General features: G+C 37.7%; 1 protein-coding gene across 1 annotated transcript; it reads right to left on the bottom strand.

The window, feature by feature from the left end:
• Positions 1–3,547: 3,547 nt before the first annotated feature.
• Positions 3,548–16,243, bottom strand: LOC143847160 (Ubiquitin-like superfamily protein). The gene is made up of 10 exons (XM_077355882.1): positions 16,085–16,243; positions 14,708–14,807; positions 10,025–10,077; positions 9,828–9,909; positions 8,095–8,163; positions 7,910–7,977; positions 7,594–7,812; positions 6,656–7,202; positions 4,796–5,071; positions 3,548–4,107 (listed from the first exon to the last, which is right to left on the bottom strand). The coding sequence occupies exons 2-10, from the start codon at positions 14,805–14,807 to the stop codon at positions 3,866–3,868; spliced, it is 1,656 nt and encodes a 551-aa protein (XP_077211997.1). The 5' UTR covers positions 16,085–16,243; the 3' UTR covers positions 3,548–3,865.
• Between the last annotated feature and the right edge of the window lie 283 nt (positions 16,244–16,526).

The raw sequence follows: 16,526 nt of genomic DNA, 5'->3' as shown, positions 1-16,526 counted from the left end.
CCATTTCGTCGACGAACCATTTGATTCGATGGTCCCCCGAACTAATTCCTTGCTTTTCCCGTTCTACCCTTAGAATTTTGGACGAGGCATTAAGATATTTCAAAATCTAAATTTACCGCCACGTGGAGGTGAGATTAGGATATTTTGGGTGGCGGGGGGGATTGATCTGGTGTTGCTAGCAATCAAATACTAACCCTTCATGTGGGCCCACTTCTTGTCATAAATAGCTTTCATTCAACGCTTTTCAAATTAGCCGTGTCACTATTTGGTTAGTCTATTCCTTTTTGGGCATCTAATCTTCTAATCTATCGATTCTTCTATCTATCTAATCTATCTACTCTATCTAATATAATAATGCTTCTATCTATCTAATCTATCTATCTATTCTAATATAATAAGGAGGGAGGGTGTTTACTGTTCGCTGCTTAGGTGCAGCATGAGGAAAAAGAAATTTCTTTTCTTTTTATTCCCCACCCCCTGAACTGATAAAATCCGCCCCCTTAATGGTTTCTGTGAGAGTGGTCCACTGCATTAGGATAAATTCACCCCTTTAACGTTTTTCTTTTGCCTATAAAGTAATAAAACCTAACGAATAACGTTAGGGGGGTGTGAATTATCATTTCCCAAATTTTTTTTCCTAGAATTTTTTCGTTTTCACAATTTAGAGGGAGTTCTTTTCTTTTTATCCCCAACGGCCCCACCCAAGATATTTCTTTTCTTTTTATCCCCCACCCCCTAAACGGATAAAATTCCCCCCTTTAACGGTTTATGTGAGAGTGGTCCACTGCATTAGGATAAATTCACCCCTTTAACGTTTTTCTTTTGCCTATAAAACCTAACCAATAACGTTGTGTTGGAAGGGGGGGGGGGGGAGGTGAATTATCGTTTCCCAAATTTTTTTTCCCAGAATTTTTTCGTTTTCACAATTTAGAGGGAAATGATAAATTTTAGGGATATCATTATCAATTGAAGAACTGCGGTGATTCAAATTACTTTTTTACATTTGTAATCAACAATATAAAAGTATGAAATTTCGGAAAAATAATTTCCTCTCAAAACATTTTTGTCATACAATCCAAACTTGGCCTTATTGAACCATGTCCCATATGAGCTAACTTGGTCAGAGATTTGATTAGATGGGCCATACGAAGGTGCCAGGTTTGATTCAGAAAATAAACTTTATTCGTAAAATTGGGGCTTAAAAAATCATCAGGTGAAGACATATTTAGGATGTCTTTTTCATCAAACTTGATCAAAGGTCTAGAATCATCTTATGTGGGTAGGGTAGCCCATTGTGAAAAAATGAATGTTGGGTCTTTGAAATGGTTCAAATCTGTTTTACCGAGAAGTTTCATTAGATATCCTACCACTAGAATGTTAGAAAGACTGATGTGCTAATCTGTAATTTAGGATTCGGGAATACCTTATAACGATTTAATCTCGTAACTTGTGAACGCAGAAATCAACAGTAACTATTTTCTGCAAGAATTAACTGTAATGAAACAGAGGAAGTCGTTAGATCACTTATCAAGTTGAGGCACGAAGGATCTTTGCTGTCCTTAAGGCAAATCTCGCTCCCACTATGACGAATCAACGGTGCAAATTGGCGTCTTGGCGTATACCTCTAGGAAACAACAACTCTCGCTCTAGGTGTGTGCACTCACGCAGCCCGGACGCCTTGGAACTTGCTTATATGTGCCAAAATCATCTTGATCAGAAAGCTTGGGGAAATAAAAATTAAAAGTTGCAAAAACTAGAGAGAAGCAGAAAAGAAGAATAAGAATACAGAAGGACTCTCAACTAAGATATCTTTCTCTTCCCTCTAAATCTGATTTATAGAAAAGTAAGAGACACGTTAGGGCGAAACGTCGCACTCTTTTAATGTGTGAGAGACATTTCCCAAACGGCCACTAAACCACGATTACGTCGTATCTCAAACAGTAAAAAAGGGTAAGTTTATAACCGTACAATTAATTTAAATAATTAAGAAAAGTGGAAAAAAAGAAAAAGAAAAGAAAAAGCTTCAGGCACATGTGTGCGGCCGGCCTAGCCGCACCACGCTGGGCGGAGCGCGTGTGTGGTAAAGACTAACCCACCGGGGTCGACTCGGCGGTTGATGCGCCTAGGACCCTCCTCTTCCTCTTTCTCATTCATAAGACAATGAGAGTGAAAGTATATACATGGCTACTCTCTTCCTCCCAAACTTCCCATCTTGGGCTAAAGGTTCACATATGACTATACCCCCTTTTGGAGGAAAGTTCAGATTGTTGGTAAAAGCTTTCAAAAGCAAAAAGTAAGTCCAAAAGGACAAACACATAAAGACTCAAATGACCCATTGTAACTTTGAATTACTAAATGACTTTTCAACACTAAGCGGCCGTTTGGATACGAGGATTTTAGAATTCGGGATTTCTTCAAAATTGTAGCTAAGAGACAAGAGAAGAAGTGGACCAGCCGTTGTTTTTTACTCATTTTTTACTTCTCGCCCGTCTTCCTCTCAGCAATAAAGCATCAAATCTCCCATATTTTCAGGTTTTAGAAATCTTAGGATGCAGGAGATATTTTTAAAACCTGATTTTCTCGCTTAAAATCCAAGAAACGATGCTAGGACAGCATACAACAGCTTGATCATGAACCCTCTTTTACACTGTTTTTAAACTAAAAACCTGGATTCTAAAATCCGTATATCCAAATGATCCCGTCAACATAGAATTCCTCTTTTTTAACAATTCGGTTCCTTAATCCCAATTAGATTAAAGGGATCAAAGAAAATTCTCGAGTGAGGTATCCAACTATAAAGATGAATCTCTCTCTCTCTCTCTCCTGTTTGGATTGCAGGAATGTTATGAAAAAGTTCCTACTCTTTTTACACACAAAAAGATAACTTAACCAACCCTGTCAATTTTTACTTGGGAGGACCTTGAATCTATGATAATATCCCTCTAAACTAACCATAATCACTTCATTTCTCTCTAAATTGTGGAAAGAAAATTTGCCCGTCAAAAGAAATTTCCGTCTTAAATGTTTTGCTTGCAATCCAAATAGGGTTCCTACCACTTGTTACGGGACATCCTGTCACCTTCTAAACCTCAAGCCTATAAGAGGCATCATCACCTCCAAGTGGTGTTATTGCAATTCCCAACTAAACTCCACTCTCAAGGAGAAAACAAGCATGATTTCCCTCTTCTCGGCATGCTCCATCAACTCCAGCAAATTTCCCTCTTCTTCTCACGAGTTTTCAATGGTTGTGAGGTTGCAACTTGGATCAGGCGGGCAGGGTTTCCATAACGGCATAACCCTACCCTGTCCAAGATTCTAAAATCTGTTTATTTAAACAGGCCCTTAGGATTTGCTTCACAATACATTCAAACATTCTCATCTTAAAACACTGAAGTTATGTGCAAGTTTCACAGGAATTGAAGATAGGCGGATCAGTGTAGAACATTATAATAGAAATCAGTTCAATGGAAAACCTTGATATTCTTCTGATGAATACACTTCAATCAAAAGAGCGTATCAGGAGCAGATTATGATAATAACAAGGATATATCTAAACCATTAAAAAAAAGGATTTATCTACATGAGTTCATATACAGAGAAGTTACAATTTCTCCCAAAATATAATAATAATAATAATAACAGCTAGGAATTGAATAACATTTTACCACCAAGATGAGCAAGTCTCTTCACACTAAGGAGTGGGATGAGAGAACCCAGCATGCATAGCTTATTTTGTTTCATTGTTTTCTTTCCAAACTGAAATTTTAGACTATATGTAGCCAGTGTGAAATATAACATATCCCAACCGAAAGGTTTTTATTCACCCAATACTCAGATTTAAACAGCAGGGGGCAAGTCTTTTTTTTTACTTGTTATTGTCACCACCATACTGTGTAGAATTTCCATTCCAAAAAGCATTTCTATCACTGAATGATCCATCATCTTCGTCATGTTTCAGTGTGTGGATGTTGCTGCCAAATCGTGTGGATGTTAACTTCTTGCCCTTTCCATCATTTTCACCGGTTGGAGGCGTGCCAAGATTCGGCGAGTAGGGACGATTGGATCTTTCTTGCCCTGATAAAGAATTTTGAAGGCCGGGGTTTGGACCTGTAACAGATGTCCATGATATTAAGAATATGGAGACGTTAGCCATAACCTTTTTTAATCTAAATGATAAAAATACCCATGCTTTAACTGCAATGATTACAAAATATTTGTCTAAAAAACACAGTTCTGATGCATTCAATTTATTAAAAAAAAAAGCATCATTTCTTGGTGGGAAAATTCAAAGAAGCTGATTAGTGACAAAACCAAAAGGACCTTTCATAAATAAATCAAAGTCATTCTCAAACACTGCATTTTAACCTATGTTGCATCAGCACGGGCACGAGTGTCGGAATCTGACACGGGTATCGAGTGTCGGATTCAACAAACCTCAAAAAGAAAGCTTTGTGGATTCACCAAAATATTTTAATTAATTCTGAAATTTTGATTATAATAAATTTTTAGTAGGTTGAGGAAATAGAACGTTTTATTTTCATATAAAAATATAAAAAAGTTACTATTAGGAAAAGAGACATGAAGTCTCTCTCTGAATCCTAAAGTATTGGAATTCGAGACGTGTACAACACGGATTCTTCGTCCATTCAGAAGAATCCATGTAACATGGAATTTAACTATAATTTAAAATTTTAACACAGTGAGCAAGAAATCCAAATCATTTCAGTAGCCAATGAATAAGCAAGGACCATTAAAGAAAAAGGAAACAAATACCATGGGAAGACTAGGGACTCACGATATTGCCATAGGTTGCTGTCCGATACTGGCCCTGAACTTGATGAACTAGCACTGCCACCCAAATAGGACAAGGGATTCATGTATGATAATATTTTCTTCACATACGCAAAATATCCTCCACTATTGTCACTCATGGAATCAGTGTCACTAGAGGTGTCTGCACGCACACCAGATGATGATTCCCCCTTATAGGACTTTCCGATTTGATGGTGAGGAACAACTATTAGTGCTTCCCTGTTTACCAACCCCAGTTCTGACAATGTTTTGCACATATCTGCAGAACATGGATAAAACACCATCAGTTAAAACTGAAGACATCTATTCAATTACTCACTTTTATGGGTTCATTAAGCAAATTAGAAAGAAGCCATCTTAATCACTAGACCAACTCCTCAACAGACAAATTTACCAAATTCTTCAACTTTTGAAAATTAATTAACATCATTGCTCACATTTTGGGGGGAATAACAAACTTTCAAACTCTGGTCACACACGCACGCACATGCACACGCACATCTGCGCTCGAGTGCAAAAATATCATGTGGGCCCACTTTTTTGGGGTGATCCAAAGCATTTGGAAGGCCCTTCCATAGATAGGGTGTGTGTACCAAAAATTAGATCCATAGGATCATCCTAACCCATCCAAAAATGGAGGAAAAAATGGACAGACACTACTTGTCCACAAATCTGCCCATTTTTTCCCTTCACTTTTGGATGGGTTAGGATGATCCTGTGGATCTGATTTTTTGTGGACACCATATTTGGGTAAGGGCATTCTAAGTAAATGCTTTGGATCACCCCAAAAATGTGGGCCCACCCTGTTTTATGCACTCGATTGCAGATAAGATTATTTGCGCTCAAGTGCAGGAACAATAAGCCCATATATATATATAGAGAGAGAGAGAGAGAGAGAGAGAGAGAGAGAGAATAGTGTTGCTGCGCAGCTGCTCAGATAGCTTATCTGAGCAGCTGCTTCAAAAACTCATGTGGCCCACATTTTTGGGGTGATCCAGAGCATTCATTTGGAAGGCCCTTCTATGGATAGGGTGTGTACCAAAAATCAGTCCTATAGGATCATCCTAACCCAATCAAAGGTGGAGCGGAAAATGGACAGACACTGTTTCAACCATTTTTTCCCTCCACAAATGGCAGGGTTAGGATGATCCTAAAGGGCTCATTTTTTGTACACACCCTATTCATGGAAGGGCCTTCCAAATGAATGCTTTGGATCACCCCAAAAATGTGGGGCCACATAAGTTTTTGAAGCAGCTGCTCAGATAAGCTATCTGAGCAGGAACACTTTTCTCATATATATATATATATATATATATATACATATATATATATATATATATATATATATATATATATATATATATAGAGAGAGAGAGAGAGAGAGAGAGAGAGAGATTTGTTTCTCCCCTCGAGCGCAGATAGCTTATCTGCGCTAGAGTGGGACCACATTGTTGGGGTGATCCAAACTCCAAAGCATTCATTTGGAAGCCCTTCCAAAGATAGTGTGTGTACCAAAAATCAGATTCATAGGATCATCCTAACCCATCCCAAAGTGAAGGGGGAAATGGACAGACACTGTTTGTCCACAAATCTGCCCATTTTCCCCTCCAAAAATGGAAGGGTTAGGATGATCCAATGGAGTTGATTTTTTGTGGACACCTTATCTATGATAGGGCCTTCCAAATTAATGCTTTGGATCACCCCAATAATGTGGGCCCAACCAGTTTTTGCACTCATGTGCTGATAGCCAAGAGATGGTCAGCACATAATTTCCATTTTTGATGCAATATCACACACTGATGCAGCACAGAAGTTGAAATGTTGATTTAGGAAAATTTATTACCTTGCTCGTTGAATACTTTCCGTGGATAAGGAATTGCTAGATCATATGAACCCGTTCCATTCATTTGGTTCTCATTCACATAGTTTTTCACCAATCTCAGTGTGTCGGAAACAGAAAACTTTGCCTGAATAGTTGCACCATCGGGCAAGCGGATATTTAGATGAACAACATTCGATTTAGTGACATTTGTACAACCCACCAACCCATCAGACTTCTTATCATGAACAATGTTGTCCGCCTTACTAGTAATTATCTGTGAACTTCCTCCAGAAAACCCTGAACCATATTCCATAGGTACCTTGCCAGAAGATTCAAGAGTGCTTACGGTGTCGTGACCATTCAAAGTAATGTTGTCTTGTTGTGCAATGGAACCATCCCACACATTAGAAGACCCAGATTCAACCTGAGAGTTGTCCACATTTATTGTAATGGGACCCATAAAGTCTTTAGCTGTTTCACTAGCTGAAATTGATTGTTCATCACGACCACATTCTATCGCATTAACATGAATCGATTGTGACGAGGTCTCTTCAGTGATTTGGGTATTCTGTCGCACATACAAACATGACTCGCTGCTTAGCTGATGAACGAAATTAGAATATGTTCCGGGGCCATATCACTCAAATAGGCTTGCCACCATAGGTTTAAATTTTGGCCGAAATATTTCGGTTTCAGTTCAGTACATTGAATCGGTTTTTTACAAGATTTCGGTGAAAATTTCACCGAAATTTACAAGATTTCCACCTAAAATTTAAGATTTCCACCGAAATTGCTAAAATTACCGAATTTTCCAAACTTTTCACTGAAATTTTAAAAAAGGCCGATTTTTTTACCAAATTTTACATGATTTCGGCTGAAATTTCCACCGAAACCGAAATATTTCGACTTTGATTGTGATCAAAACCAACGCTGAAACCGAAATTTAAATCCTTGCTTACCACAACTATGGGTGCACAAGTTATATTTTCCCCTGATAGCTCAGAAACAGTCGATGGTCCGCCAGTAACACCTAGACTGGGGTTCACAGTTGAAGAAGATGGGACATCAGTGCTTGACAAATTTTCTTGCTCAAACAAGGAAACATTAGAAGCACTAGAACTCGAAGGTTCAGGTTTCTTTGAAGTAAGTGCGGCCGTCAGAACAGTAGCAGCGGTTTCCTGATATCCACTCCACAGATTACTTATAATTTTGATAACACCAAAAAGTTAAAACGGAATTTGTGATATGATTTAATAGTGAATTTCAATGAATAACCTGTAGATGGAGGCTTGTGCATGTCTTTTCAATGGCAGCCACAAGATCTTTAGCACTGACATAGCCCTCTGGACAATTCAATCAGAAAGAAGATAACTGAAAGGCATTAGAATAAATATTTCATGGACGTTTGTACATTCAGGGATAGGGAAGAGTTGATTCCCATTCACAGATGAATATCATACCAAGCTGCCAAAGTAGTTTGCCAGCAATGTATCCAATAGCAGATATAGTTGGCACAGACTTCGGTGGATCTGTTCAATTTCATGTAAGGATAACTTTCTCTTTTCTTACTTTTAATGCCAAATTTAACTTCTTAACTCTCACCAAGGAAACCGATTTATGGTGATGAATATAAAGTAATATAACTACAGCAATTTCACAAAGCAAAGAAACAATAGCTATAAGAACTAATTACTTCTTATGGGCAAGCAATAAGACAATAGTGAGGGATTGGGCCTGTAGCTCAATGGGTGAGGCTTTGTTTCTCAACCTTGAGGTCGCAGGTTCAATCCCAGCTTACCAACAAAAAAAGAGACATTAGTGACATTTGTGGAACTAATTTCCAAGTCCGTAGACTGGAAAGGTGAAATATTCGGTAGACTCTGATGAATACACGTCAGATCTTGTTGCTATATTATAGTAGATTTGCGGAACAATGCTAGTAGAAAGGAAATTGTACAGACATCATACAAGCCAGAAAAAGGTTACCACTTCATATATGAAGTCCATGGACTCTGACAGAATGTTGTGAATTTGGTTGTGCATCCAACATATGGGCGTATCACATCAAAACCAAAACATGATTTATTTCATCAAAGAAAGTCTTCAGAAAGAACTAAGTCATACATGTACTGCATGATACACATGTATACATCACATCCAGTGCAAGAAATTTAACCCACCAAATGTTTCTATATAGCAATATCAATTTGCTTGATTACAGAAAAGATCATTCCCCCTTATGCTCCTCATTTATGCTAAACTACCTATGCAATTACGGGATCACTTACCACCAACAATAACTAGACAAACTACATAAATTTTCAAATTTTGCATACCTAAAAGTCCATCTATTGCAACTTTTGAAGGGACAGACATGACAGAGATAAAACAGATCTATCTGAGTTTAAATCTGCAGGATAGATCAACAGGATAGGCCAATTCCTAATCCCGTGGTGCACCTAGCCTTAAACTCCACCATACCAGGACTAAGGTAGGTAGTGCAAGTAAAATGCTATAAACAGAAGAGAAAGAAGAGGTAAAGTTAGAAGTAGAAGATTTGATAAGCTTCTGAATCTTCATGATGCTGCTGAGAAATTTAACAGTAAGTTCCGAGGATGGCTCATCCTACGAAGTGAAGGGATTTGGATAAAGAGAGGAGCAATTCATGCAAGGAATAAAAAAAATATTATAAGGTACATGACTAACAAACAATAAGTTGCACAAATAAATAGAAAAAAAAACTTAGCATACTATGGAAAACAATACATAGCACACTGGAATACAGAAGAGCGCTGTACATCAGATGCAAAAAGAAAAATAATAAAAGTACACAAACTATTTTGAAATATTCGGTGTAGAGTAATGAATTTCGTAACAACAAATATTCATTATTCAACACATGCAGCTTGGAATTATGTTAGTCAGTCTCCAGACTTGGCATGAGTTTTCCACCATGGTAAATTGTGCACCGCAGCAATGAGAAGCTACATCAGGTCATCTTGTTAATGGCCAAAAGTTTGTTCGCTAAGTGAAACTTCAAACAGATGTAATGTATTGCTTAGGACATTGACTAATTTGTGCAAGATGGAAAGCCAATAGTTCATAAGTACAATATTTCAAGACTGACAGGATCATATTTAAACCTGATCACTTTGTGCAAATAAAGTGTGAAATGGCTTTGAATGGAGGATACAAATGGCACAAAAATGTGATGCATCAATACTTCCTTGTCTGAGATGCAAGAAAACACAATTCCTTGATATTGATTCCGCCACCTGAATGTGATACATGAAACTTCATATAAGAAACCAACATGGGTTGTAAGTACAAAATGATGTCAGCGGGCATGTCAATAAATATAAAGAAGCAAAAATGAAAAACCATACTAACATTTATATCAGTCCATGTGGACTGTTCCAACAGGATAGAATTTTCATCTTCACCTGAAATTGCAAAATGAGACTTTCTACCGTTTAAAAAAAATGCAAAATGAAAAGTGTTAAGATACAGGCAGTCAAATAAGTTAATAATTCTTGAGAGATGATTATTTCATCATTATCCCCCCCCCCATTACACATGCGCTCCCCTTATAAGGTGATTTGACGTGAACAGTGTACAACTTTAACGCTTTTTGACGTCAAATCACCTTATAAGGGGAGCGCATGCGTAATGCTGGGGCGTGAAAATATCATCGCCCTAATTCTCCCTTTCAAAATTGTGTGTCACGTCGATAAAACTGTTATTCATAAACAACAGAATAAAATGGGAGGTTAAATGGAGATTCAATTTAATCCATGATGAACTGCAAAAAAATGATTTCAATACTAAAGAACCATGAAACACAGTGGCATACAGTTCAAAGTCAAGGTCCTACAACTTACGAAAATTGAGGGACGAGTATTTTTTCTAGGACACTAGGAAAAAATATAGACCATTTTCAAATGGGAAAAGCCTTTTATTGTTGGCAAGCACAAATGAGAAAAGCTAAAATGATGATTACCGCAGATTTGCCTAGTGAAAATCATGGTCCAAAGCCGTGTGTACATGATTGTTGATCTAGTGACCACCATGAGGTTTTTTTTTCTTCAAATTATTTTGAAAGTTAAAGATGAGCATATTAGAAGATAGTTAAAATACAAGAATACAGGGCGCAAGATTGGCCCCAATATACATGAAAACTACAAGAAAAGGAAAAAACTGCAAAACATGATAGGGATTCACAACTCTCAAAGAAAACTCGGCCTATATTTTTATGAAAGGTATTTCTTGTCAACAACTCATATGTCCCTATTAGCTCCTTTCTCTCTTACACATGAAAACTACAGGAAAAGGAAAAAACAGCAAAACATAATAGGGATTCACTACTCTTAAAGAAAACCCGGCCTATCTTTTTGTGAAAGGTACTTCTGGGTCAACAACTCATATGTCCCTATTAGCTCCTTTCCTAGAGAGTTTATCTGCCATATTGTCAGCAAATCTTGCTACATGCTTAAGCAAAATTGTCATCCATCAGCAAAATCCACCACCTTCAAGATTGCATATGTCAACTTCCATAGACCTGGGCTGGCTTTTATGTTTTGACCACCATGAAATCATACTTGCGAGTAGAACCCCACCCATAATCATAGTCTACTTTAGACTTCAAAATTCAGAGGCACCAATTGTAGAATATAGCCTCATTTGTACCTTTTGTACATCATTTATGTGTACCATATTGAGGTGTATATAAGTTAGGATGGATTTACTTTTATGCCATTAAGTTTACGAGTAACACTAAAGGGGGGTTTTGTCCCTTTTGTATATCACTTATATGTACCATATTAAGGTGTATATAAGTTAGGATGGATTTACTTCTTTTTTTATGAGTATCACTAAAGGGTTTTTATGTGAATTGTGTTTTCATTAATATAAAGAAGGGACAAGACAGGTAGTGAGAGGGACAAGACAAATCGTGAGGCAAGACTTTAACATCTCATTCCCCACCAGGCTTGCTTGCGCCCTACACTCTCTGCTCTCTTCTTTCTCATCTCTTCCTTCTCCAATTCAAGGAAACTTGACACCAATTAGTAGTGCACAGACATCCACCCTTTAGATTCTTTGGTAAAAAGATGCCCTGAATAACCTTTGACAATTTCCCCCAAAAGAATTACTAAAAACCCAACTAGCGACTGCTGTCCCAGAACTACCATCAAAGCCTAACTTGAGTTTGTGTGTACTTGTGTGGGTATGAGTGTTGGGACAATGGTCAATTGGAAAAACAGAATAAGAGGACTTGAAGATCAAAACCACTAAAATACGTCTTTACAGGTCCAGAGCCAGCCCGCTCAAAGTTCACCCTCTGATTCACCTTCTCACCCGTTACAATAGTCCACACCACCCATCCGACCAGTCCCTATTCTGCCAACACAATTCACTCCTGCCCGTCCCGAACACGAGCAAGCGCCAGTAAGGGCGATGGATCTCCTCATGTCAAAGAGCGAAGTGGAGGTTCTATTTTACTAGATGCAAGAGGACAACCAATTGAAGGAAGTGAAGTTGCGCTTGCCCGGATGGACACTAAGCCCTTTCCCCCAAAGTTCAGACAGCCACTGCTAAAAACTATCATGGAACCGGCTCACCCTGAATAATTGAAGTGGGCACTTACGTAACTACCGTTATCATTCGTACATTACGTTTAAAAGATCAGGACATCGTCTATAAAAGCTATAGCTTAAAAGTCAAAGGGTTTGACTATCTCGTCCATAATTCTTTACCTAGCTCTCACCTGCCACATGCCGATACCGCTCGCAACGGGAAGAGCTCGATTACTACGCTTGCCAAACATGTGGAACCACTCCTTTGTCTTCTCGCTCAGGTAAGACACGACTACCCGACCATAGGGAGGGAAGGCGTGGCTTGCTAATTGATACCGCATAACCGCTCGATCGCCCCTATTCTTGTTGATGGGAAGCCCTTCACTTAACAGAAAGAACGTAGGTAGGACAGTCGAATAGATTTTTTATTTATTTTTTTGAATGGTAGGTAGGACAGTCGAATAGATGGTTTTAAATTTCCTCGAAACGACCGAAATGTTTTTATTTCCATTCCACCGAAACGAAATCTCAATGAATTCCTTCCACGTCATTATTTTCGACCGATATTCGATAGAAATTCCTAAAATTCGATTGAAATGGTCGGAACAACAAAAAATGGAAAGGTGTTATGATTTACATTGTATAAAGCAATTTACATCGTATTAATATAAAGTTGGGGTTCTTGGAGGGGAGACTGGTCATTGTACTTTCTTATACTTCATTACATTGTACTTCTGTATTGACTTTCTTTATTGACTTTATCGTTCCAGACATGTGCGACAAGCATGTAACTAGGTGTTCGATGTGACTACGCTATTATAGATGGTTTTCTTGCTTGTGTGATGGTTTCTAAGTATGCATTTGTGCTTATTCTAGCATTTCCCAAAGTTTCATCTTAAAATTACATCATTTGCATACGTTACCATACGTTTTCGTGATTTTACAAGATTTCCACCAAAACCAAAATGTTTCTGTTTCTGTGCTGACAATTTAAAACCTTGCATCTTACGAAAACCCATTTTGTAGTCTACCACCGACTGCTCCGGAATCCAAACTACAAGAGCTATCCAAAGAAATCACCTTTCCTCTACGCCCGTCGATCCCCGATAACACCTCCGAAAAATATCCAAAGGGAGGGACGCCTTACCTCCGACCAGCATAGTTGTGAAACTTGTTTGACTCGTAGGAGTTGACTCGCGGGTCGAGTCGGATGTTTTTCTAGTAGACTCGGAAGGGTGACTAGCTGGTATTGGAAACTCGTACGAGTCGTGTGGTTTTAAGTAATGGTTTTAAAAGATTCCAGAATACGAAAGTTGAAAGGCTTTGTTGTGGTTTTTTTTTTTTTAGTTTTTAGTTGTATTTATTTATCTGTACGATAATTTGATATATTGTCTTCAACAATTATCTTCTTCATTATTGGTTATCCAATAAAATGCCAACTGCTTATTACAGCTAATTGGTGGATCGCTTTGGATCCAGATTCCAGAATACGAAAGTTGAAAGGCTTTGTTGTGCATGTCCTAAGCCTCACATGCAATTTTTCAAACTGTGAGATGAACTAGAGTACATTTCACACAGTAAGTTATTAAGTTTACATAATATAGGTCCACACAAAGAAAAAAGGAAGACTAGAGCAAGCGAAGTTAAATGCTCTAGCCTATTTTATGTATACCACCAAGTTGTGTGATAGAATCATGAGGAAGGAGAACATCGATCTGATCTTAGCAGATCATATAGATCCTGATGATAAGTGGAACATTGAGAAAATAAACCGTATTCTTCCTGCTTATCCTAGTCCTAATTGGCTAGATGACAGTGGCATGATGCTTGCTATTCAGACTTTTCCCATCAGATCAGATGATCATCCACTTGTTGCATTACAATAGAATGGGATTGGGGAATAATTCTAGATTGATTTCTTCTCAACCCAGCTCAGGCGCCTAAAGGGGGAAAGTACTCCTCAAAGTATTTTTTTCTACTTCTAAGATTGTCAAATATATAATCCATTTATACTGTTAATTTATAAGGGAAATGATATCAGCACAACCATATTTTCATATTTTCCCAAAGCATCTTGCCTTTTAGTATTTAAAGAGCTGTCAAAAGGTTAATACATTTCCCAAAAACCTCTCCAAGCCAATTAAAAAAGAAGAGGCAGTTTGTTTTGTGCAAATATCAAAATATGGGCTTGCTGATAACATTTCCCATTTATAATACATAATAATTTTGCACATTGATAAAGGTAAAGTTGTAGCACATCATCATCGTGTGCTAGTAAATGTAGACGAACATGATGATGAGGATGAGGGAAGAGGAAGGAGAGGGGGGAGGAGGAGGGGGAATCCGCTACAACGATGAAGATGATATTGACATTGAGGACGAAGACACGGATTATTATCATTGATGACTCCGAGTCGTTTGCTATATTTGCATCTTCACTTTCGCATGGCTTAAGAAAGTCAAAACCAGAAAATTAACAATAAATAATAACAAAGTTGACCTGAAATGTATACTAAGAAGAGTCTCCTCTTTGCTTGTGCTTCAACGATTGCTTCAGAAATGGAACCTTTGAATGTTAATGAAGTAGTGGAACTCTCCATCTGCATCAAACATCGCGAAAGAAAAAAAATCAGGTTTGAAGTTAGGAACAAGAAATTCCTCACAAATTTTTAACATAAAGCTAAGAATTGGATGATTGGCAATGTATAAACAATACGGTTAAGAGGTGACCGAAATAGAAATGTATAGCATATAGAATGAAAATTTGCTACTTTATACTTGTCTCCAATAAGCCAACCTCAAAAAAACATGAGCCATGTTTACTTTATAAAGAAAACAATGAATTATATCCACAATCACTCATTTTCCTCTTCCTCTGTTTATTTGTTTATTTTGTCGAAATTGTTCACCAAAAGGAAATAATAGCATGCAGTTTACCCACTTCATGCCATTAAAGACTCGCAAACCAAGATAATGCAGTTACATGGTTAAAACATGGAACAAAAAGAATGGATAACATTAACACCGTATTGCCATTCAAAATCCACCCACTTCTCGGAAAAATTCAATCAGGCCAGAAACTGATTACCCAAAAGAAATTCAAACAACTATCGAAAAAAAATTATCCATTTTCTCATTTTCGTTCCAGCTTAAGGCAACCCAGAAAAACCTATAATTCTCAGCTATTTCTAAACTAGACAAAGTTCCTCCAGAATGCCGACAGTCAAATAAATAAATTTCCCCCTGAAGCAATAAGCTACTAAATAACTGCCCAGAGACAATTTCTAAAAATAAAGATCCTCTAAAATGAAACGAAAATATAATCTATCAAAATTTCAACTATCAAAGTTCAAACCAAATCCGTCATCAATGGAAAATATTCGTTACAACCCTAATTCCCCAACTTAAGTATCTCGTGTACAAGATCATGGAATGGGATTGCTGAAGTTTTAAAAAAAGGATTCTCTAAAATGATACGAAAAATCGAATCTTTCTAATATTCAACAGGCAAACTTCAAACCAAATCAGTCAATGGAAAATATTAAGTACCAAACCCAAATTCCCCAACTTCAGTAACTCGTGTACAAGTTCATGGAATAGGATTGCTGAAATTCTTAAAAAAATGATTCTCTAAAACGAAACAAAAATTCGAATCTCTCTACAATCCAACAAGAAAACTTTGTCACGTGCCTATCAGTGAATGGAACATATTCGGTACGAAACCCTAAGTCCCCAACTTCAGTATCAACGAAACCCTAATTCCCCAAATTCAGTATCACATGTAAAAGTTTGTGGAACGGAATTTCTGAACCTAAGAATTCTCATCGATTACAAACCACATATATGAACTGAAGATAAAAGGCAGCCGAATTCTCACCGTGAAAGTTAGGGTTCTTCGAGAAAACGAAACTTTTCGCCCGCAAAGAAAAATTAGGGTTTTTTCTCTGTGAGAGCGATTCTGTTCCCAAACCCTCTCGCGAGTAATGTGCTACTGATAAGGTGTAGCTTTCCTTTTATTGACGTTCTAAATTCCCCGCCCCAAAAGGGTGCCTTCGGATCCAGACGGTCCGAAGGATTTTTAGATCCGGTCCCACTTAAATGGATTTGGAGCTTAAACACTTTATTTAACCCTTGGATCTTTTAGCCGTTCATATTTATGGATGGGAGACGTTATATTCGTTCCCTTTTCTCCCTGGCCTACCCTCTTCTAGTGTAAAGAAGCTGTCATAAACATGGTTTTAAATTTCGTCCGAAATCCGAAATTTCAGATTTCAGTCAGGACCGGAATCAAAACGTTCCGAAATTGCCAAAATTTACCA

Source organism: Tasmannia lanceolata, unplaced genomic scaffold, assembly GCF_043159265.1.
Source record: "Tasmannia lanceolata isolate RefF3 unplaced genomic scaffold, GAP_Taslan_0.1 ptg000015l, whole genome shotgun sequence".
NCBI lineage: Eukaryota > Viridiplantae > Streptophyta > Magnoliopsida > Canellales > Winteraceae > Tasmannia > Tasmannia lanceolata.
Note: the sequence above shows the minus strand (reverse complement) of the source record. Positions and strands in the feature narration are given on the sequence as shown.